We start from the raw sequence: 24,265 nt of genomic DNA, 5'->3' as shown, positions 1-24,265 counted from the left end.
ACTCCAAACGGGCACGGTTGCACACGCCTTTAATCCCAGCACTTGGGAGGCAGAGGCAGATGGGTCTCTGTGAGGCCAGCCCTGTCTACCTAAGAAGTTTCAGGCTACCTAAGGCTACACAGTGAGATCCTGTCACAAAAAAAATAAAACGATAATAAAAATTAGGAACTCTGAACTGGGGAGGTAGCTCAGTGGTGGAGGGCATGCCTCCCATGTGCGAGGCCTGAGTTTCAATCCCAGTACCACAGTGATGACGATGAGAAGGAAGAGGAGAAGGAACTAAGAAGTGGTTGGTTTGGGCCTTTTATGTGCTGAACACTATACCAAATACTGTAAGGAATAGAGGGAAAAGTTAGTAGAATTCCCACCCCAAAGGTGACACTGAGACACTGGGAGGCATCGCTCAGCCCCTCCCACTGAACAGACCTGCCTGTGTTCCAGATCCTTCGAGAGATATCAGCATTTGACGTCGTCTATACAGCCATCACCCTCTCACATTCCGGGCGCATGATGTTTGTGGGCACTTCAGTGGGAACGATCCGTGCCATGAAGTACCCCCTGCCTTTGCAGAAAGAATTCAATGAGTATCAGGCTCATGCTGGTCCCATCACCAAGGTGAGAGGTGCCTCCCCACCAAGTCCCAGCCCAGGCTCTGCCTCATAGACTTTCCTACCCTGTGAACTTCTCAGTGTTTCTCCTCTCTCTCTCTCTCTCTCTCTCTCTCTCTCTCTCTCTCTCTCTCTCTCTCTCTCTCCTCTCTCTCTCTCTCTGTTTATTTATTTGTCTGTCGCCAATTCACTGGGCACCCATCAGATGGATATTAATAACCATGTTGAAACTACCAGGAATTTATCCTAGAAAGTAATGGGTCACACCTAAAGATCATTTGACATGAAATTACACCCAATAATGGACCCTTGGATGGGTGCTGTAGGTCGCCATCATATTTCCCAGCTGCAGTGAGTTTTGCCTACTAATGACCCTCAGGTGCCCACTGCTCCCAGACAAAAAGTCATACCCCCCAAGAGATTAGAACCAACTCTGAGAATATGAAGACTACCCCTAGGAACAATAACATAGGCATGCTTTGTAAATAGTCCTATTCCCCTTTCTTGTGAAGTAATATCTATGTTTAATAGCTAAATGGTTCAAATCATACTGGAGGAAAAGAAAAAGGTGCAAAAATAAGAAAGCAGCCTGTGTCCAGTGGCAAATGAGTGGCTAAGCAAATGTGTTCCACACATACAATGGAGTAATAGTCTTGAAAGGGAAGGGAACTCGGCACTATGCTACAACATGCATGCGTTTTTAGAAAACTGAACTACATAAAACATGCTAATTCCAAATAGGCAAATACAGCATCACTCCACCCACTGTGGGAACAGGACTCTTTGGCCCCTCCAGGGTGTTTTCAGTTTTTCTGGACTATGGTCTTTATGACACATGGTTGTTGGACCCCAACCTAGAGCTAGAGAAGACAGTGATCCGGCATCTGCAGGATGTCCACTGCTGCGTGAAGACTTTTCCATTTTGGATTTAGTCCTAGGGCATTGGTTCTGCTGGCCATAGCTTTTGTCAGTTCTGAGGCCTTTGGGTTCTTTCCACAGTGCACTATTGCTCACTGACAAGGGGTTTGAGTGTGTGGAATGGTGAATTGGGGTTATGTCCATCTGTGACTCACCCAAACTGACCAATAAAACCTTGATTCATACTTTTAAAAAGAAGATATCAAAAGTGATAGGAAGTAGAATGGTGGTTGTCATTCTATACCCTCGGGGGTGGGACCAAAAAGGGGAATTACTGTTTAATTTGTGCGGTCTTAGGTTTGTTTGGGTTTAGTTTGTTTATTTTATTTTGTTTTCAAGACAGGGTTTCTCTGTGTGGCCCTGGCTGTCCTGGAAGTCATTCTGTTGACCAGGCTGACCTCAGACTCACAGAGATCCACCTGCCTCTGCCTCCCAAGTGCTAAAGGGGTGAGCCATCAACGCCCAGCTGCAGACCATAGTTTTAGTTTTAAATAACAAAAAATTATGGTTAGATGGTGGTGATAACTCCACAGCTTCACAAATGTGTCATCATAAACTATACACCAAAAAATGGTCAGGATGCTACATTTTATAGTGTATACATTTTGCCATAACAAAAAGTGAATGAAAAAGAGTTCTCTAGATGCCAATAAATCAGAGCTAATAGAAACGTAAAAGTCACTCACAGCCGGGGTGTGTGTGATTACACAGGCCCCTGAAAACCAGGTCCTGAGAAAAGGTATGCCTCCTTTATCTGAAATTAGATGACATGAAAGATTTTTAATTATGTCCTGAATTCGATATTGATTCAGTGTCTTACTTTTCTGTTGCTGTGATAAAATCCCATGACCAAGGCAACTTCTAAACAAAAGTATTTAATGTGATTTACGGTTTTAAAGGGTTGGAGTCGGTGATGGCAGCATGAAGGAGCAACCGAGACTCACGCCGTGATCTATAACCGCGAGGCAGAGAATAGTGATGGGAAATGCATGAGCCTTTTGAAACCTCCCAATAACATACCTCCTCCACTAAAATCACACCTCCTCATCCTTCCCAAATAGGTCCACCAACTAAGACCATTCTCATTCAATCTGGCACACTTACCTGTAGATACTGTACACATGAGAAAAGGATTTTTCATTATAAAATGACACATGTCTGTACTGAGCCCAGGAATTGTGTCCAAAGTGAAGTGTGATGATATAGTCCATCTTCCCTTCAGATCTACTAAAAATTGTGGTAAAAATCATTTTTATTGTAGAAGCAATATATGTTTATGTTAGAAGTCAGGCCTTTATAATAGCATCATCGTTCATATTCTGACACCATCTCCCCTCGTGTATATTATACATGTGTCTGGAATAAAGATCATACTATACGGTCACTCTTTCACAGCCTGCCTCTTAAAACTTCAACATTATTGTAAGAATTTTTCTATATGATTGAATGGTCCTCAAAAGCAATGCTTTTTCGAGGCTGGAGAGATGGCTCAATGGTAAAGAGCATGTGGTGCTCTTATAGAGTCCAGGTGAACATTGACATTGCTCCCCTCTTGTAGACCTTTGGCCTTCCTTACTTTATGGCTGTGCCTGAAAGAGGCTAGCCCTCGGTCTTAAGGAGTAAACAAACACAGCAGAAAATTGGGAGTTAAAAAAAAGGAAATCAGTCTTCTCCAGGGGAGTCAAGAAGCCAGCTCAGCTTTCAAAGACTCTTGTAAGCAGCCACAGTACCAGAAACCCAAAGCCCAGGAAAATAAGATCATTAAAATCAAATTCACAGGGGTAGGAGAACGATTGCTCTGTCCCCAAACTCAATTAGGGACTACCTCAGATAAGGGACAAATTACAGGTGGGACAGACAAAAGCGACCTCTAGTCACAATGACAGATCCATGGTTGCCCATGGTTACCTCTAGCAGAGTGAGAACCATACTGAAGCAGAGACTGAAAATGATAATGAGACATGTGTGACATCCAGAGGCACGATGAAGAAGAGCACAGGCTCAACTAAATCCCCTCCCCCTCTACACGCAGTGGCCCCAAGAAACCATCCCTGACTACATATGATAGATGCCATAAGAGCTTCACATTTTGAGTCTTTGCCTTTGAGTGAGCTGGGGATTTTCTCTCCCCAGACACTGACTCCTTCATATTCCCTCATCAACGAAGAAATCTGTTCATGCACCAAGGTGCTTCTGTCTAATTCTCCTGGTAAAGAGGATGCATGCCCAGGGAAGTGTGTGGGGCTGCATGGACCAAAGCCTGTGCAGTGGCCAGCTCCCTCCGGGGCCTCCACAACCCCAGAAAACTTCTCCGTGCTCTTTTCCTCCACAGATGCTGCTCACCTTTGATGACCAGTTCCTGTTGACTGTTGCTGAGGATGGCTGCCTGTTCACCTGGAGGGTCTTTGATAAGGAAGGCCGGGGAATCAAGAGAGAGAGGGAGGTGGGCTTTGCCGAAGAGGTGCTGGTGACTAAGACAGACATGGAGGAGAAGGTAAGAACCAGGTCTCATTGGGGGTGGGGAGGACAAAGAATTCCTTAGCAGACGACATGCAGAGGGCTCAGGCCAGCATCTGACGTCCTCTGCAGGACTGGCTCCGCCCATGTCTGGTGCAGACAGTCACAGCTCCCTTCACAGCTCCAATCGTGCTGGCAAGCCAACCTGTTTGCACCGACCCTCACACTTCCTGTCCTTCTACACCGTGATCACCCTGACTTATACTGTGTTCAAGGCCCGTGACCCTGCTTTCTTCCAGCTGTGTGCAGTGTAAGAATGGGAACCGTGGCGAGGGACGGTTATTAAAGATAACCAGTACACATTCATAAGATTAAACTACCACATGCCCACGTTGGAGCTTGTGGTGATATCGTGTTTGTGCTCAAACAAATGAAGCTTGCCTGGAAGATCAGAGTGCGGAGCTAGCCCCTAGAGACCAGACAGACAGTGGTGGCACACACCTTTAATCCCAGCACTTGGGAGGAGGAATAGGAAGTGATATGGCTGGGTGGAAAGAGGAAGTGATAAGGTGGGGTGGAGACAGGAGCTCGGCCTTTTCAGTCTGAGGATTCCTAGAGGCAAGAAGTCTTTCTAGTGGCTGGCTACTCTGCTTCTCTTATCTTTCAGCTTTCACCCTGATATCTGACTCTGGGTATTTTTATTATTAAGACCAATTAGGATTCATGCTACAGAAGCTGTGAACTGTAATGATTTCCAGTGCATTGAACCTTCATTTTAAAACACGTGACCTGGGAGAAGATGGCTCAGTCAGGCAAGCTAAAGACCTGGGGTTGGATCCCTAGCACAGAGCTGGGCACAGAGGCCTGTGTATATAACCCCAGAGCTAGGGGTGGAAGAGACCAGAGGACCCAAAGCTCATTGGCAAGACAATCTGACTGAATTGATGAGCCCCAGGTCCAACGAGAGACTTTGTCTCAGAACACAAACTCAAGAGCAACTGATGAAGACACCCAGTGTCAGCCTCTGGACTACACACACACACACACACACACACACACACCATGAGCATGCATGAACACCCACATTCATAAGTGTATGCACACAAATAGGCACAGTAGCTCACATCTGTAATCCAATCACAAAGGAAGCTAAGACAGGAAGATTATGAGCTTGAGGACAGCCTGGGCTACATAGGAAGGAAGGAAGGGAGGGAGGGAGAGAGGGAAGGAAGGAAGGATGGATGGATGGATGGATGGATGGAAGGAAGGAAGGAAGGAGCATTTGCCATGGAGCAGGTACCATACTGGTGGCATATCTCTCATAGAAACCTCTGAGGGCTGGAGAGATGACTCAGAGGTTAAGAGCACTAACTGTTCTTCCAGAGGTCCTGAGTTCAATTCCCAGCAACCCCATGGTGGCTCACAACCATCTGTAATGAGATCTGGCGCCCTCTTCTGGCCTGCAGTCATATATGCTGTATACATAATAAATAAATAAATCTTAAAAAAAAAAAAAAAAAGAGCCGGGGCGGTGGTGGCACACGCCTTTAATCCCAGCATTCCGGAGGCAGAGGCAGGCAGATCTCTGTGAGTTCGAGGCTAGCCTGATCTACAGAGCAAGATCCAGGACAGGCAACAAAACTACACAGAGAAACCCTGTCTCGAAATCCCCCCCCCCAAAAAAAAGGAAAAAAAAAGAAACCTCCAAATACCTCTGTGAAAAAGAAACTGTTCTCCCCCATGACTCAGGGGTTATGGATCAACCTCATTCAAAGAGGTTTAGTGTTGGATCCCAACTCACTGTACTGGTAAATAGTAGGACCAGAATTTGATTCCAGATTGAATCTGAAGATGGCTTTCAGTCACTACACCAAGGGAACCTCCCTCCTGTTGGTATGGTAAGTTCAACACAGTAAATGTTTTGCTGAAATCTGAGTGCATAGCCCTGGGCACAGCTCATGAATGAAGCTGAATGTCTGGCTCTCAGAGAATCCCAGAGCTACACAGTCATTACCACTCAAAAAAAAAAAAAAAAAAAAATCTGAGTAGCTGAGTGCGCTCCCTGTGGTTGGCTAGGCTCTGGGCGTGAGTGTTTGGTTGTGAGCCTAGCCTTTAATGGCTGAGCCATCTCTCCAGCCCAGCATGAGTGTTTGGAAAAGTCAGACTGGGATGCTGTGATCTGGGGGCTCACAGTCAGGGGAGGAGAGACAACAGGCTGCCAGAACAATGCGGCCCAGGCCCAGCAGGATGGAGGGCCCTGCTGTTTCTTGGACAGCCCTTCCAGAACACCCTGGAACCTTCTCTATGAAAAGCAAAGGAGAAGGAAGGAGGGAGGGAGAGCCTCGCCTCCCTGTGGCAGACAAACATAATCTGCTCCGTCTTCTTTTCTTCTCATTCTTCCCAGAGGGCAGAGAAGGCAGACAGGAGGTGCAGGGATGATCGCCAAGTCTGACCGTGTCTGGGCTGACTCTGACCCTGACCCCTGACCACAGTGGAAACATCGTGTGTGTGTGTGTGTGTGTGTGTGTGTGTGTGTGTGTGTGTGTGTGTGTGTGTATCCCACTTCCTGAGCCTCCCTCCTCCCTCACGTCCATCAGGATGAACCTCTGCAAACCTCTTCCCCACCCTCTCCTACCTGTCTCTCTATGTCCCTGAAGTGACACTCCACATTCTCCCTGGTTCCAGCTCCCTGTCGTTCTGTTCGGCGACATTCCAAGCAACTGTCTCTCAGCCAGGGATTTCCTCACTCACTCGGTCATTTAGATGCACATGGATATCCACGTGCTGGAAACAGAAGCAACTGCTGTGTGCCTGAAACGTGCCCCCCCCCCCATCACTGAAACGATGGAGATAAAAGACACAGAGGGGGTCCCTTGGCCTGCAGCCTGGGAGGGAAGCCGGGGAACAGGAAACAGGGAAAGAACGCAGGGGAAGGACCCCAGCCCAGCCCAGGCTGGGTCAGAGGAAGCAAGCCCTGTACAGCACCTTCCAGAAGAAAAGGCCTTCCCTATGGAGCAAGCAGTGTGTGGAGGGGTAAAGAGGTAGCCCTCTGGGAAGATGTGCCTAGCAGCTGTGAGTAGCATGTGTGTTGCTGAGAAAGCTGGAGAGAATCAGAGAGACCACAGAGGCCTTTGGCACGTCTTAGACTGGAAACTGCTGGGAAGGACCACAGGTAGACCGTACATCAGGAAGAGTCATGACAAGATTCCCACCCTGGAAAGATACTCTGCAGCATGGTAGGAATAGAATATGGAAGGCCAGTGAACAAGCACCTCGGACATCCCGCATCAAAAACTGGACCATTTGCAACAATGTCTCACCAGTTCATCACGGGCCTTGGGGCCACTGAGCCGCCTGCTGAACATTTACCAGTGTTGACAGTACTGTTGCTAGGCTCGGGAGAAAGGATCATGAAGCCAGACAGGCCAAACCCAGCGCTTTGGTACAGCCGGTCACCTGGGGAGTCTTCCAACATGACCCTCTCTCGCCGCCACAGAGCCAGTCAGGCACCACGTTTTCTAGAATCTCTTTCTATAGTCTTTCCATTCCTCCATGCTTCCCTCGCCCACCTCAGCTCAAGGCCCTACCACCTCTCACCGGAACTCTGCGGTCACATTCCAGCTGGTCACCTCACCTCTAATGCATTCTGTGCTACGCACCGAAATCAAAAAGTCCTCATAACCCCAAAGCCAGCTTGAGGCTAGATGACGCCCTTCCGGGGCCCTCTAGTGCCACATCCGTTCATTGTACTTGACCTATACCAGTGGTCTCTAAGCTCGGACTCTTCTCCCTCTCCCTCCCATTGGTGCCAAACCACATGAGGACCCGGAGTGGGCACCCCTCCTCTCCGTGCCTCCCACATGCCAAGTCCATACCAGGTTCCAGTTAGGAGTACAGAAACAAATGTCACGTGTTCCTTGCTGTCGTGGAAATGAGGGAAACGGAGCAGCAAAGACATGGTGAGGGTGTGTGGGATGTAATCAAGGTGAGCAAGAAGAAATCATCTGTGTCCTCTCCCAGTCTTCAGCATTGGCTCTTCAGGAAATGAGGGGTTTGCATATTTCAGGACTTTCAGGAAACTTCCATTGTAATGGAAAGAACAAACACTAGCGACTAGACTTTGGAGCCCAGGAGAACGGGGACTTGTGCTAAAGTAACCGTGGTAACAGCAGCAGAGGCGTGAAAGACCTGAGAGGGCAGTGTTCACGTCATTGGCCACTCAGTCACAGCTTGTAATCGCGTGTTTAGTTGGCTGCCTCAGTAGGCTGTGGGTTTCACAGGGGCAGTCAACACGTATCTTTTGGGTTTGGGGTGGAGCCCAATGTAGAACTCTTGACGTGAGGCCCTGGGTTTGACTTGAAGTACCACACACAGAGAAGGAGAGTATCTTGATTGCCGACTCTGTTTTAGCCCTGTTCTTGGGCTACATTGGAGAACAAAACCAACAAAGACATCAGCCGTGGGGAGCTTAAATTTCTAATGAAAGAAAAAGACAACAGAATAAAGAAAATAATGGGCAAATCATTTAATAATTACCGAGTGCTGATATCTGAAGAAATAATTTAAGATAGAGCATAAGATGGGGTTAAGAAGGGAAGTCAACCCCATGGGAGGCCTTACCTTCTTGTAGGAGGAAATAGGGGGTGGGTTGGGGGGGAGGCTGGAAGGGTGGGAGAAGGGAAGATGGAGATTTGTGACTGGTATGTAAAATGAATAAAAAATGTCTTAATAAAAAAATTAAAGAATAAAAAAGGGGGGAGTCAATAATTCTGTGTTGAGAATGGGGACCAGAGGGTAGCAGGATTAAATAGATGGTCCAAGTAGGCCTCACCAAACAGGTAACATTTATGCCAATTTGAAAGACACATGAGAGCCATTGGCACACAGTGGGACCACTGAGCACATATTATAAAGCTAGAGGAAGAGTCTCGTGTGTGTCCTCACGTCATCTGTATATCTTGTAACAGAAATGGTGACAAGTTCTAACAGGGCCTGACTACATTTGAAGCCAAGGTCCCAGGTTTAGGTATTCTGACCCCACCCCCCACGGTGAGCACTCTTAATTCTGTTTCCTCCTCCCAAAGGCCCAGATAATGTTGGAGCTGAAGACACGTGTGGAAGAATTGAAAATGGAGAATGAGTATCAGCTGCGCCTGAAGGACATGAACTACTCGGAGAAGATCAAGGAGCTGACAGACAAGTTCATCCAGGAGATGGAGTCCTTAAAGACCAAGAACCAGGTGTGCCGGAGAACCGGAACCCGCAGCCTCGGCAATAAGCACTTCCCATGAGTGTGGGGCCAGCTGCATGGTCTAAAGGCATCCATACTGCCCAGCTGTAACGCCCGGCTGCTGGGGGAGATGTATGGGACACATGGTCAACAGACAGAATATGAAGCTTTCCGTAGCGAATGGTACTGCCGGGTAAAACAGGTGCATGGGCAAGAGGTAGCAGTATGATTATCCCACAACGCTGCTGTTCTAGATAATTCACGTTTTGTTTCTAATACACTTTTGGAATTCCCAGATTCTCCACGGTGAGAATTTGTTATTTTTGTGACCAGGGAAAACTCATTTTTAAAAAAATGAAGTAACGAGATTGCAAGAGAAGGGACTAGCAGGTGTGTTGATTTCTAGATTGTCAAAAATAAAATCTGTCTTAACAGTTTGTAGTTAGGCTTGGCCCCAGATTTTGTAAGCCTGTCTTTATGCTATGCCAAGTCTGCCAGGCCCCCTCATCTACAACTCCCCATCTTTTGGCTCAAGGAGTAGTTGTACTGGTCACCTATCTTCATGGGTCTGTTTGGTTGAAAAGCCCTTGGCTGTTCAATTTGTTCATCTATTTATTTATAATTCATTCAGCCAGGTGTCAAGTGTTAGTTCCATGCTGTTCATAAGCCAAACACAAAGCCAGGCCCCAGGATGGTATCCTCAGCCTGCCAGGAGCTGGCTGGCTGAGGTCAGTACTTAAACATAAGCATCCTGAACTGAGAGCAATGTGCCAGCAGTATACAACTGGGGCTGTTGTTGGGGCTTTCTGTTTGTTTGGTTGTTTGGTTGTTTGTTTGGTTGGTTGGTTGGTTGGTTGTTTAGCTGGTTGGTTTGGTTTGCTTTTTGAGACAGGGTCTCACTATGTAGCTCTGACTGGCCTGGAACTGTATAGACCAGGCTGGCTTCGAATCCACAGAGATCTGCTTGCTTCTGCCAAAGTGCTGGGATTAAAGGTATGCGCCACCATACCCAGCTATCAGCAGTAGATGATTGGAATGAACCCCTGATTTTTCTCCTTAAAAATCTACTTGATCCATGTCCAAACCAAAAGCCTTTGCTGACGAATCCATTTTACCACGTGTGCATGAAGAGAAAAGCATAGGCGTTTCAGAGCCAAATAGGATGTGGATAAAAGATGCCCATGTGGTCATGGCTCAACAGAGCAATGTCTGGTGCAAAGCCAGGGCTTGCGGAAAAATTTATGAATGAAGATGTTACTAGTAAAAGCAGCTCTTGTCCTATTGGTGCCTTTGACAAATGTGTAGAAATGAGAAAAGGTGACTCTTTGTTTCAGGTTTTAAAAACAGAGAAAGAAAAACAGGACGTCCATCACCGAGAACACATAGAAGAGCTCCTGGACAAACAGAGCCGGGAGCTGCAAGACCTGGGTGAGCCACAAGAGGGAGCCATATTGCTGAGGCAAGGCAGCTTAGGACCCACCATCTGAAAGATGGCCCCCAGACACGTGGCTCAGGGAACGCGGCTCTGTCTATGAATGCACTACTTTATTGAAACTCACCACAGTTTTTCCTTCTGTGAATTTGCCCATTCCTCAAAATACAAACGTGCCAGTGGCAAGTTCAGGTTTGGAGCCTGACAGAGTTCCAGTCTCAGCACTGGCTTGCTATATGTTCTGGGGTATCACCCAGCCTTACCAAGGCTCGGCTTGGTCATCTATAAAATGGAATTATAAAACCTGTATTGCATACTCGGGCATTTTCCTGACCCTGAACCCTCAAATGCCTCCTACCAGGACCTTCATGGAAATGATTTTTCTGTCTAGAGTTGGGTGCCGGGAGCTTGGCCACCTGGTGAGAGATAAGCAGGGCAGTCACGGGAGTTAGGCAGGCTTGAACCTTGGGTCTGGTGGAGGTGAGCTCCAGCTGGCAAGGGAGGAGCAGGAAAGCACTCGGGGGGGGGGGGGGGGGGTCATGCGTGCTCCAAAGGCTGCTGCAGCCTGCCCGCACGGCCTGCCCGCACGGCACGCAGACCCTCCTGTCTCCCTTCAGAGTGTTGCAACAACCAGAAGCTGCTCCTGGAATATGAGAAGTATCAGGAGCTGCAGCTCAAGTCCCAGAGGATGCAGGAGGAGTACGAAAAACAGCTCCGAGACAACGATGAGACAAAGAGCCAGGCCCTGGAGGAGCTGACCGAGTTCTACGAGGCCAAACTCCAGGAGAAAACGAGCCTTCTAGAAGAGGTGATCCCGGGGAGCCGAGCTCTGCCTCCCTTTCGGAGGAAAAGGGCAGCATGGATCGGCTTGGGGTGGGGAGGTAATTAGAACCACTCATTTGCTAAGCCATTTGCCTGGCAGCTGCTGTGTGCCACAGGCACTGTGCCCTGGGAGTCCAGTGTGGGCAGAGCAGACAAGGTTTCTACCCTCAAGGCGTGCTCATCTGGGGGGTGGGGCGTAACCAAATTTACAAATACAGTTCAGTGGTCCAAGCTCTCTAAAAATGTCTGGGCCGGGCGGCAGTGCGCACGCCTTTGATCCCAGCACTCAGGAGGCAGAGGCAGGCGGATCTCTGAGTTCGAGGCCAGCCTGGTAAGTTCCAGGATAGCCAAGGCTACACAGAGAAACCCTGTCTTGAAAAAAAAGGGGACGGGGGTCCTGAAGCCTGAGTGCTGTGTGAAAAGCAGGGATACAACAGGGCACGCAGGATATGGGGTACTGGTAAGAGGTAGAGAAGGTGGTGGACCCTGAGGCCTGACCTGGTCAGGAGAGAAGGGAGACAGGAAGGAAGTGGCCTCCATTTCTGTAATTTGATTTCTCTTCCCTTCCACAAGAAAGACTCCTGTGCTCTTGGCGTCCCAGGCTCTCTTAGCCCAGCACCTCCAGCCCCCTCTCCCAGCACCTCTTTCTGTCCCTCCCTCTGAGCCAGGCACAGGAAGATGTCCGACAGCAGCTTCGGGAGTTTGAGGAAACCAAGAAGCAGATTGAAGAAGATGAAGACAGAGAGATCCAAGACATCAAAACCAAGTACGAGAGAAAGCTTCGGGACGAGAAGGAATCCAACCTTCGGCTCAAGGGAGAGACCGGCATCATGAGGAAGAAGGTGGGGCTGCCCTTCGGTGACTCGGGTGGGCCCTGGGAGCATCACCGAGGAGGCTGGGAGCAAGGGGCCAGTAGACAGAGCTCCCACCTCCAGAACAAAGGGGCTCCACCCTCAGAAAGGACCACAGCTGGCTTCCCTCCTCCTTAGGGGAGCAATCGGCAGGAGACAGGATCTTACTGTGTAGCCCAGACTGGCTTAGATGTCACTGTGGAACCCAGTACTCAAACACACAATCCTCCTGCCTCTTCCTCCCAGGTGCTAGGATTTCAGGAATGTACCACCGTACCTGACTCCTTCCTTTCCTTTCATGGGCTCCCTGTGCACAGGATGCTCTGGCTTTTCCTTTCTGGACAAGTAGGATCTGCTGGAAGTGGAAATAATATCCGAGGATGAGACGCCTGGAGACGTCTTGGCTCAGGCAGCTCCTGCTCAGACTCCTCCTTAGAAGGGGGAGTATAAGGAGGTGTAAGGCAGGGCTGGGGGTGGGGGGTGTAAGATGCTCTGTTTGCAAGGTGAGGCAGCTACTTAGTTCTCTGATGGCTCAGAGAGGGAGGATGGGATTCACAGATCCTTGTGGAATTGCTTCATTTCTTCTGAGCTGGTTAGCCACAGAGAAGCTAAGTTCAGGGCGAGCCCATTGGGAATCAAAGCTTCCCATTAGAAGTCGAAATGTTAGTGACTCCCGGGGTAATCAGGCTCTGCCTTCTTGGACATGGCTACAGCAGCTCATCTCTGTGACCTTGACAAACTCTCAAGGTCAGTGTAGTCTGGAAGAATCTGAATCCATCTAGAAAGCTTCTTTCTAAAGCTTTTTGGATTGCTCTCTCCTGCAAGGACTAGACTTAGGCATCCTTATGATACTCGCATCCTTCATTTGACCTGGAAAAATACTGAACTGTCCCAAATTCTCCCAAAACTCCCTCTCTGAAACAAACAAACAAGACTGGAGTAATAGCGCATGCCCGTAGTCCCAGTACTTAGGTGCTAAGGCAGGAGGGTTGTGAGTTCACAGCCAGTCTGGCTACACAAAAAGAGCGTGTCTCCTTAAAGTCAGAGGGAAACAGCTCAGGCAGTGGTGGTGCATGCCTCACGAGGGAGGTGGAGGTGGTGGACCTCTGAGTTCAAGGCTAGCCTGGTCTACAAAGAGAGTACCAGGACAGCCAAGGCTACACAGAGAAAACCTGTCTCAGTTTAAAAAAAAAAATGAAAGGAAGGAAGGGAGGGAGGGAGGGAGGGAGGGAAAGAGAGAGAGAGAGAGAGAGAGAGAGAGAGAGAGAGAAGAAAGAGAGAGAGAGAGAGAGAGAGAGAGAGAGAAAGAAAGAAAGAAAGAAAGAAAGAAAGAAAGAAAGAAAGAAAGAAAGAAAGAAAGAAAGAAAGAAAGAAAGAAAGAGAAAGAAAGAGGAGAGTTGAATGCGGAAGTTGTGAGAAGGAAAGTATGTGGCAGAGCTAGGAGGAAGAGATGAGGGTGAATATGACGACCACGGTACATTGTGTGCAGGGATGAAATGTTCAAGTATGGACAAAAACTATTTCTCCATTTACAAAAAGGCTGCCTCCCCTGGCCCCCCAAAAATTAAAATAACCGCAGTAACAAAATCCACTCGCCAATGCCCATGGATGCTGAGTGGCGAGGGTTCTTAGCTCCCCGGAGGAGGGCCGGCCCATCCACAGTTGAGGTGGGGGACGGGAATCAACTCGAAGCCCCCCAGGATCTCCACTGCTACTGTCCACATCTTCAGTTCAGCAGCCTGCAAAAGGAAATCGAAGAGCGCACCAATGACATCGAGATCCTGAAGGCGGAGCAGATGAAGCTGCAGGGTGTCATCAAGTCCCTGGAGAAGGACATCCAGGGCCTCAAGAGAGAGATCCAGGAGAGGGATGAGACCATTCAAGACAAGGTAAGGGCTGCGCTCCGCCCTCCCCAGACACTGCCCAGAGAGACCTAGACAGGGCTGGAAGGGTCCTGGCTTCTCAGAGATCATTTACCTGATTTGGTGGAGGAAGAACGGTCTGTGAAGTGCCCGCTGTGTGTTTGGCATGGAGCTAATCCGTGCCAGCACATCACACTCAGTTCTACCAACAACTTCATGGCATGAGTATCCCAAGGTTGTGTCTCGTGAAGCCAAGTGCCAAGAGGCTGAGTTTACTGCCCAGGGTCTCACGGTTTGTAGGGGACAGACCTCAGGTAAGAACCTGAGCCACCTGGTTTCCAGATCCCTGCTCTCCACTGATCCAGGCATCCTAGGATGGCCCACTTTATGGGCTGAGGGTAATTCACCTGCCACACTGCCCATAGTGTATTGCTATTGTTGATCAGAAGGAGACTCCCATAGTGTTGGTCCTATAACTATTGGGTAACCCAGGAAGATGGAAATGCCTTTTGTGCAGAATATTCAGCTAACAGGCACATATATTTTCTATGGGCACACCACCTCAACACCCAGGATTTGCTATCCTCCTGAGCAAACCCAGATCCCCTGCACACCTCTCTATCCACTCTGTATCTTTTGCCTCACCCGACAGAATTCTCCTGTGACCCAACTTGGGTTTCAGTGGTAGATAAGTAGGTTCCGGCACAGGCCCCTCTGTTGACAAGGTACTGTGCCTGAGGCAACTTCTTAAAGCCATCCTGTTCTCTCCTGGGGCATGGGAACTTGTAAAGATTGGGTGAGATAGTGCCTGCATACTGTTTCTGCACAGGAAGTCTTGTATAAGGTGTGGGCTCTGGAGAAGGGACAGAGCCCTCTTCAGATTCTCAAGGGATGGAGAAACCAAGTGCTCTGAATGCAGAAACTCATAACCCCTCTTAGTCCAGCAGCCTCCCCAGTTCCCACCCCAGGGCCGCAGCAGCCCAACTGACAGGGTGCAGGTGTGGTTAGGACCTTCTCCCACTGAAAAACCTTCAGGAGCTTCCCCGGGTCCACAGCAGAGGTCTACAAAGCATTAGATGGTAGATACTTCAGGCTTTCCAGGCCATATGGTCTCTGTCTCAACTAATCAGCTCTGGGTACCACATGTGAGACCACCCAGGTACGAAACAGACCCCAATGTACTAGGCCATGTTCCAATTGCAATGGCCAAAACCAGGCAGCGGTCAAGTTTGGCTCCTAGGCTGAGCTTAGCAATTCCTAGCCTCCGAGATGACTTCTGAACTCTCGAAGCCAGCAGGCAAAAGCCTTGCCTTTCTCCCCTCCCCCTCCAGCAGCACAAACGCCACGATGCCCATGTCCCTCTCCCTTCCGCCACACATCGCATTTTGGGGTTGTGTTTGTTTATCTGCCCCACCAGTCAGTGGTTTTTTATTTTTTATTATTATTATTATTATTATTATTATTATTATTATTATTATTATTATTTGGGGGGTTGTTTTGTTGCCTTAAGGATAGGGGGTGGATCATTCTCAGAGCTGTAACAGGAAAATGTCATCCTGTCCAGGTTTGCTTGATAGACCCGCACTCCGGTGACAACCTGAAAACCCAGTGATCCGAACAAACAGCTGTGATGCTGTCCTCTCAGGGGCAGGAATTGGACAAGGTTCAACAGGATGGCTGGTCTCTGACTCCAATGTCTGGAGACTCAGCTGGGAAAACTGGGGGTGCCTCCAACAGCCAGAGGCAGGAAGATGCATGCCCACAGCGGCTGCTTCTTCCACACGCCCCGCTGTCCCAGGGGAGCCAGGCGGGGAGCTGTCTGTCTGTTTGACCTAGCCCTGGCAGCCACACAACATTCCTTCCGTTGCATTCTTTGGGTTACCAAAGCAAGTCATAAATCCTACGAGAGACAAGAGAGGGGAACTAACTCTGCTTGCTGCAGAGTCACACCAAGGCCACAGTGCAGAAGAACTTAGACGCCACCCTCCACAACCTACACAAGAGTGAGTGAGTGAGTGAGTGAGTGAGTGAGTGAGTGAGTGAGTGAGTGAGTGAGTGAGTTCTGTGGAGTCCAGTCGGTGCTACAGCCTGTACCGACCTTTGTACCCCCGGCCAGAACTCTGTGCCTCCTGCACAGGCTCTGTGTTTCCTACCCTAGAGGGGTTCCATGGGACAGCGTCTTGTGCCATTACTCACTTCTCCTTCTCTCTCCTCTCACTTCCAGGAGAAGCGAATTTATGATCTGAAGAAGAAGAACCAAGAGCTGGAGAAGTTCAAGTTTGTCCTCGACTACAAAATAAAGGAGCTGAAGAAGCAGATAGAGCCTCGGGAGAATGAGATCAAAGTGATGAAGGAGCAGATCCAGGAGGTGAGGGCCGGCGCTCACACACCCCACCCTTCAGACCTCTGTCCCCTCCAACCCTATTGCTCACTTCCAGCTTCCCAAAGCAAGTTAGATGGGAATGTAGCTTGGGTTCCTTGGGCTGTTGTCGTCGGGGCACAGGGTGGGGCGTAGTCTCACTGTAGGGACAAATGGGAGATGCAGAACATTTGTCCACTAGGGGGCGGTGTGTACTCAGCCAAAAGCTACTCTTGCTACCATAGCTCCATGCACTGCTTCTCAAACCTGGGATATTGCTGGGGCCCTAGGCCAGGGCCTGGTGTTTGGACTTCTGACAGAGGCTCTTGAATCTGTTCTGGGGAACAAACAGTATAACGGTGGAGAGGAGAGCCATTGGAAGTCAGGCTGGCTGGACACGGATTTCTAGAGTCCAGTGGCCCAGATGTGTGCCTTTTATAGCCCTGGTCTCTTGCACATTTTCTCGTGACATTCTCTTGACCCACCAGACTCCTGCTGGATACAAACCAGCTAGGATTTGGAGGCCATGATGACCTAAACTTGAATTGTTGATATCTTCCGCCAAAATTACTCTTGATTTCTTCTCTCTCCCCTTCTGTCCAGTTTGTTTCTCAGTCAAATGGAAATGTAAAAAAGTCTTTGCTGACTCTTCCTCTCAACCCCCATGTCCAAAAGCATCACCAACACGCATCCAATAAGACTTCAAAGCCAATACTTCTCCCCTGCAGCGATCACCCTGGTCCACGCCTCCACCATTGCTTTAAAAGGGAAGAAGAAAAAAAGAAATACAACTTTGTTTTCATTTTACTTAAGTGCTGGGGCACGCTTGCCACTGCACCTCATGTAGCGGCCAGAAGACAGCTTGCGAGAGTCAGTTTTCTCCATCCACCCTGTGGGTTTCAGGGCTGGAACCCAAGTCCCCAGACGTAGCATGAGCCTTTGCCTGCTGAGGCGTCTCACCAGCCCCCTCCACCATTTCTTATCTGGATGTGGCTCGGGCTACAGCCTGGCCTCCACACAGAGTGAAGTCCTCAATGGTGTCCCATCCCACTAGAAGACAATCCAAAGGCTCTGCACCTCTCTCTAGCCGCATCTCAGGCTTCCCTGCCCTGCTCCAGTACCAGCTTCCTCCTGTCAGCACCTAAAAGCCAAGCTCTCCTATTTTAGGATCTCAGTGGTAGGGTCCCCTCTGCCTGGAAGACTGTCCCCTGGATCATCCTGTGACCAGCTTCTTCCTGTCTCAGCTCGGCTGTCGCCTCTTCAAAGACGCCTTCCCTGGCAAAGAAGGGTCCCACTCTCCTTCCACTTTCTCTAGATGTTGGCGCTGGAGGAGTGCGCATCTTTACCTGTCTAGGTGTCTATAGGCCATGGTGACATGGTGTGCCCAGCAAAGACACCAAGCAGAGGCCCAGAAATGGGGGTCTAGAGGGGATGGTATTGACTTTCCCCATGCTGTCTGCAGGTGCTCTCCACCCACAGGTGACCACAGAGCTGCCTTCTTGGGACCCTCCTGCCATACGCTGGTGACTTCAGGGCCAAGGAATGGCAACTGTCTTTGTCCTCTCAGTAGTAAAATATCTCGGCCTGGGGAACTTGCAAACAACAGAAATTTTTCTCACTGCCCTGGAGGCTGAAAGTCCAGGATCAGGCCATCCGCAGGTTGTGTGGGGGAGGGTCTGTGTCTCACAGACAGTGACTTCTGTGTGTCCGCACTGTGGAAGGCCAGAGGGAGGATGGCTGGCTCCTTCAGACCTCTTTCATCAGGGCATCCGCGAGGGCTCTGTCCTACAATCTCCCTATCAACACCCCCGTGGGATCATTCACTGTCCCTGGCAGTGATGGGGGCTGAGCTTGACCTCGATTCTAACCGGAGACCATGCTTGTTTGGGAAATGAATCGGGCAGGGACCCTCCTAGCTTGTCCGTCCCCACACACCCTATGCCCACTCCTTATGCCGATAGCTCAGGGATGAAATCTGGACCTGGCTCTTTGCGGGAACCTCTAACCGTGGGCCTTTCCTTCAGGGATTAGTGACACATTCAGAAATACCCACTGCAGATCTGGTTCACTTCTCCTTCAGGAAGGAAGGTTCAGGCCCTAGCCTTGTATACAGAGATCGCTGTGAATGAGCAGTAACCAACCTTGACGGAGCTACCCTCTTCATATACACGTCCCCAGCTTCTCTCTGTGGAGAAAAAGAATCTCTTCCAGGGTTCTTGTGGTTTTAGTTTCAACTCATTTGATTCGTTCTTCTAGTGTGGGGTTTCTCAGAACTACCTGTGTTCCGGGGTGCCGTTTCTCCACCGCAAGGGGCTGTAGAGGGCTTTATCTGTCTTATCTCTGCTCTCTCTGTGTGCCAGAAGCGCGCGCGCACACACACACACACACACACACACACACACACACACACACACACGGGGGGGGGGGGGGGGTTATGATCCAATACATCTCAGACACTGCCAGATGTCCGCTGGGGGACAAAACGCTTCTCCATTCTCCCACCCCTCCCCACTGAGAATTGTCACAACCAATAACATGGAAAAGTGGATGGAACGTCCGTGCTGGGAAAGGGAAGTTTGTTCCCACACCCTGGGCTCGTCTCCTGGTTTTCCAGCTGGACACTCACACTTTACATATTTGACAGTTCATATTTATAGCCTTGAAGTCACGTGAGGCTCTGCCTGGGGAGGAAAAGGAAGGGCAAAGAATGCCGTCCCAAGCCGCCTCCACCCTAAGCCAGTCTGTCACTGCTGGCTTAGGGGTGATAAGAGGTACGGTGGGCTGTGCCACTCAGACGTGACCTTCGGGGGCCCTGAATATTGGGGGCCCCTTTTCTCTCTTCCAACTGCCATGTCGCTGTCTTAGGACATTGTCGTCCTTCCCTGGAGCCCCGTACAGCTGCCTAGCTAGTCTCCTGGGCTTAGTTTTCTCTCTTCTGATAGAACCAACCTCTGTGCTGGGCCCCCACCCCACCCCAACCCACCCCACCCCACCCCCCACCGGTTGCTCGCGCTGATCCTGGTGAGGTTCTTCAGTGACCCCAGTGTGGTGGACCCCTCAGCCTCCCCAGTGCTGTGCCATCTTGCAGTCATCTGGACCAGCGCCGCCAGCCTGCAGAAATGCACCAGGCTACCCCACCCCCTACACACACACCGCTCCTCTGTAGGCAGGCTGCTGGCTGCCTGCTTAGTCTCTTTCCTACTTTGTCCTCCAATCCTCTCTCTACACCAAGGGTTCTGGACCTTCCTAATGCCGCCGCCACCCTTTAATACAGTTCCTCAGGTCGTAGCGACCCAACCGTAAAATTAGTTCATTGCTGCTTCATGACTGTAATTTTGCTACTGTTACGAATCATAATGTAAATATCTGGATATTGCCTACCTGATAAGTATGGACATCTGATATGCAACCCCATAGGGGTCGAGACCCACAAGTTGAGAAACCCTGCTCTATAACATTCAGCTGAAGTGCCCCTTCCCAGGGTAGGCACATATGCTCAAGGGCCTGGTGTACACAGGCACTTTCTGCCTAGGGCATCTTCTGCCACAGTCACAGATAACATTTGATCCATTACATAGCCACCTCTGACTCAGTTCTCTCATCCCTGTAGACTGAGACTTCTGGGACCCAGAAACTACCTCCACGCCAGTTCTGTACTTGTAGCCTCCCACAGCACTCGTTGCTTTCTAAAAAAGATTTATTGAATTGTATATGTTATGTGTGAGAGTTTTTTGCCCTGAATGTATACATGTGCACCACATGTGTGCCTGGCTCCCACAGAGGCCAGAAAGAAGTGTCAGGTCCCCTAGAACTGGAGTTACAGACAGCTGTGGGCCACCGTGTGGGTGCTGGGAACCGAACCCAGGTCCTCTGCCAGAGCAGCCAGTGCTCTTAACCACTGAACCACCTTCCCAGCCTGCTGACAGTGCTGCTCATTCTTGCTTTAGCTGTGCAAAGCCCCATCCTTGTGTGTCCTCTGCAAGGAGGCTCTCTGCAGCCTCCCATGCCTCTTCCAGAGGTGGGTAGTTCCTACCGCCACCCCCACCCCACCCCACCCCACCCCTGCCTCCGCCACCTCACTCTTACTCTCTTTGCCCAGCACAGGTACCTGCCCTTCCCTCCTTCATCAGATGTTCACAGAGTCCACCGGATGCCAGGCATTACCTCCGAGGGCTATTCTAATAAAAATGCCTCCTATGCTAAGGACATTCCTAAGTGTCCAAGAACATGGAGGTAGCTTCTTACAAGTTTCCCAGACTTTAAAATGTGATGATAGAACCTGGGATAGATTTGGGGGGCCATCCCACCTACCTCCACCCTACACACAAAACAACAAACATCTCATCCCCTAAAAACAGCCAGTGAGCCTCCATAGTCCTACCATGAGTACTAGTGCCATCAGATTGGGGTGGCCATCAAACCTCACCCTTTGCTTTGAGTGGGACTGGCTTTCTCCACAGACACTCTCATCTGAACCAGCTGTGCCCTGGGTATGACAGATCCAACCAGGGAGAGCAAACCGTCAGATGCTCGCTGGGGTCTCCCGCCATCTTTTTGAAGAGGGGCCGGCCCTAGGTTGTACTTTTTTGACCCTTTAATGATCAGACTGGGTGTCTTCTCAGCTCTCTCCTATTTTATGCCCTAGATTGAAAGATGCCTATATGCCACTCTGGTCCCTCTGGTCTCTGTTTTAGAAACAAGCCCCACCTTTCCGTTTCCCTGAGGGTTGAGCTCCATTCATGTTACCTTCCAAATCAGGTGAAGGACGTATTTCTCTGGAGGGATCTGCCTTGAGCAGGAGTTAAGAAACCAGAATTTAGACTGACTGACTTAGAAAGAATTTAAGAAAAGTGGAATCTGCGAGGTTAGGGAAAAGGGAGGCAACTAGGAGGAAAACTTCACAGCCTGGCCACAGACACTGAGGACCCCGGTGGACGTGATATCAGTGGTGCTTTTAGGATGGCAGGCAGTAGGGAAAGAGATTTCATTCAAGAGGACAGGGTTGGGAACTAGAGAAGAAATACTGTGTTGGGAACTCCCAGTGAGAGATGACTGCTCTCAAACGCGGTTTCCATCCCTGACTTCCTGGTTCTTGCCTCCATCCCCTGGTTCGCTATAGATGGAAGCCGAGCTGGAGCGTTTCCATAAGCAGAACACGCAACTGGAGCTGAACATCACGGAGCTGTTTCAGAAACTGAGAGCCACGGATCAGGAGATGCGCAAAGAGCAGCAGAAGGTGCGAGGATTTCAGAGTCTGGCACCTGCCTGAAAACGGGCAGCTGCCTCCTCGAGACAGAGCCAGCCATTGCTAAGAGACACATCCCGTTTTAACTCGCGCGCTTGCCCACGGACCTGTCTGCTTCCAGGCCCTAACAGATTTGCGTGTCCAAATTCAGCTGCGACTGTAAAACAGCTTGCGTGTAGGGATGGGAGGGTGACAATGCTGGTCTTACAGCAGTGGCTCTCAGCCTGTGGGGCGTGACGCCCTTTCACAGGGGTCACGTATCAGACACTTGTGTTACAGTTCATAACAGTAGCAAAATTACAGTTATGAAGGAGCGATGAAGATAATCTTATGACTGGAGGGTCACCACAACCTGAGGAACTGTATTAAAAGGTGGCAGCATTCGGAAGATTGAGAACCTCTGTTTTATAGGAACACGCTTAGCCTTGGGTGTGTTGGACCTGGGGAAGAACACGATTTTAAAAAGGTCATTTGAACTTAATGGAGTGGTTGGATGCTTTGACCACCCCAAAACTGTTGATGTTAGGAGAACCTTAGAGAGCATCCATTCCAGTCATGTTTACTTGCTGTGTGTGTGTGTGTGTGTGTGTGTGTGTGTGTGTGTGTGTGTGTGTGTGTGCACATGCCCACACACACCAATGCCCATGCACAGAGGTCAGAGGAGGTAGTCAGGTGCCCTGCTCTCTCACTCTCCACCTCATCTCGTTGAGACTGAATCTGTCACTCAACCTGGAGCTTGTCATTTTCTTTAGCTGACCAGGGACCTTAGCAATCCTCCTGTCTCCACTTCACAGTGCTGGGGTCTTAGGCTCGTGGGATGCTGGGTCTAAACCCAGGTCCTCAGGTTTACACAAGAAGCATTCTTCCTCATGGAGCCTTCTCTCCAGTCCCTGCGTGTCGTGAGACAGTGTCTCACTCTGTAGCCCAGGCTGGCCTGAAACTGATGGTATAGCCCAGGCTGGCCTCAGAAACACTTAACCTGTGACTAAAGGTGCCTGCTACACATCTGGCCCATTCCAGTCTTCTTATGTTGTAAATAAGCACAGTACGGGCTGAGAAATGAGGAGGGAAAGAAACTTCACCCCGTACTCATAGCCAGTTGTCCGCTCAGAGCCAGCCTGGGGAACCCCGGTCCTCCGGCCCCCGGCTAGGCTACAACTGTGTACTCTTCCCACAGGCCACCTGAAGCTTTTTCCAAATCAGACTGAGCTTTCCCATCCTCCTCCACGGCAACCCTGGCAGTGCACAAAAGCTGCAGGGCTGCACATGGGAAGAGGGCGTGGCCCTGCTCTCGGCTAGCCAAGAGGGCTGAGAAGTGAATTGTAGCCTGTGCATAAAATATATAGATAGAAAGTTATATACAGAGAAGTTGCATATCTATGCGTATATGTGACTATATACATTCATATATATATGTAAAGTGGATAAAGGTCTATGGGAATGGAGAGAAGGGAGACACCCCCTTGGGTAAGGGCAGAGAAGGTGGCTGTCAAGGAAAGCATGGCTAAAGATGGGCACCTGGTCCAGTGTATAGCAGTCTGTAGGGGCTTCTCATCCATTCACAGCAGTGCTCCCCACTATCAAGTGCTGGGTGGGGTCCTAAGGGACATGGGGTGGCCCTGGCTAAGGATCTGTAGGAGGGAGTGATACATCTTTCTTGTCTCTAAAGGAAAGTGTGGCCACATGAGCTTCCTTTCATCTTGTAAGCCTGAGGCCGTTAGTGGAATCCAGAGCAATAGGGATGCCCTGTGTGTGTGGTCTCAGCCCTGTCTTCTTGGCAGCCATTCAGGCAGGGTACCCAGCCTAGGCAAGTGCACAAGAATTCCAGAACTGCTCCCTCTGGGCTGACCACCCATCTGGGTTTCTGTGCCCAGGGTGGTCCCCAACAGTCAGGTGTCAATCCCGGATGAGGATACTCCGGTCCCCGTCTGTGTCATCAGCCTCTTCCTGAAGCCCCTGCCCCTCCACGTGGAGAGTACCCTGCAGTCCCAGGAGTAAATATCTGATTACAGGAGAGGGACCTGGAAGCACTGGTCCGGCGGTTTAAGACAGACCTTCACAACTGCGTGGCGTACATCCAGGAGCCCCGGCTGCTGAAGGAGAAGATCCGCTGTCTCTTTGAGAAGTACGTGCAGCGGGCAGACATGGTGAGCTCTGCGTGCCCCGCCCTTCCCCACCCGCGCTGCCCTGCACGGTCCTTCACATCTTCCCTCCTTTGCTGAGTCTCCCCCGTCCACCAGGTGGAAATTGCAGGCTTGAACACAGACTTGCAGCAGGAGTATGCCCGCCAGCGGGAGCACCTGGAGAGAAACCTCGCCACCCTCAAGAAGAAAGTGGTCAAGGAGGGTGAGCTGCATCGTACCGACTACGTCCGCATCATGCAGGTAATGGACGCATCTCTCCGCTGCCTGAGACCACCCATCATCCAGGCTCCCCAGACATCCAGGAACCCACAGCTTTCTCACGGCTCCTCTTGTCTGA

At 50.1% G+C, this 24,265-nt stretch overlaps 1 protein-coding gene across 10 annotated transcripts in view; it reads left to right on the top strand.

Annotated features, from left to right (window-relative positions):
- The window catches only part of Cfap57 (cilia and flagella associated protein 57), a 72,699-nt gene that overhangs the window by 31,722 nt on the left and 16,712 nt on the right, over positions 1 to 24,265 (top strand). For 8 of the 10 annotated variants that reach the window (XR_013049303.1, XR_013049302.1, XM_042271756.2 and 5 more), the window contains 11 exons: positions 442 to 615; positions 3,859 to 4,020; positions 9,068 to 9,223; positions 10,548 to 10,641; positions 11,263 to 11,453; positions 12,136 to 12,309; positions 14,049 to 14,207; positions 16,405 to 16,548; positions 21,659 to 21,775; positions 23,797 to 23,931; positions 24,025 to 24,168. Coding sequence is in view for 8 of the 10 variants with exons in the window: in XM_042271756.2 (XP_042127690.2) it covers positions 442 to 615; positions 3,859 to 4,020; positions 9,068 to 9,223; positions 10,548 to 10,641; positions 11,263 to 11,453; positions 12,136 to 12,309; positions 14,049 to 14,207; positions 16,405 to 16,548; positions 21,659 to 21,775; positions 23,797 to 23,931; positions 24,025 to 24,168 (1,650 nt within the window). In the remaining 2 variants the exon portion in view is untranslated. Of the gene's footprint in view, positions 1 to 441; positions 616 to 3,858; positions 4,021 to 9,067; positions 9,224 to 10,547; positions 10,642 to 11,262; positions 11,454 to 12,135; positions 12,310 to 14,048; positions 14,208 to 16,404; positions 16,549 to 17,142; positions 18,348 to 21,658; positions 21,776 to 23,796; positions 23,932 to 24,024; positions 24,169 to 24,265 lie in introns of those variants that run through there. The other 2 variants (XM_076564919.1, XM_076564921.1) reach the window with 2 other exon arrangements.

The sequence above is a fragment of the Peromyscus maniculatus genome, chromosome 2 (genome assembly GCF_049852395.1).
Source record: "Peromyscus maniculatus bairdii isolate BWxNUB_F1_BW_parent chromosome 2, HU_Pman_BW_mat_3.1, whole genome shotgun sequence".
In the NCBI taxonomy this organism is placed as follows: Eukaryota; Metazoa; Chordata; class Mammalia; order Rodentia; family Cricetidae; genus Peromyscus; species Peromyscus maniculatus.
This window is presented reverse-complemented; position numbering and strand designations above follow the sequence as displayed.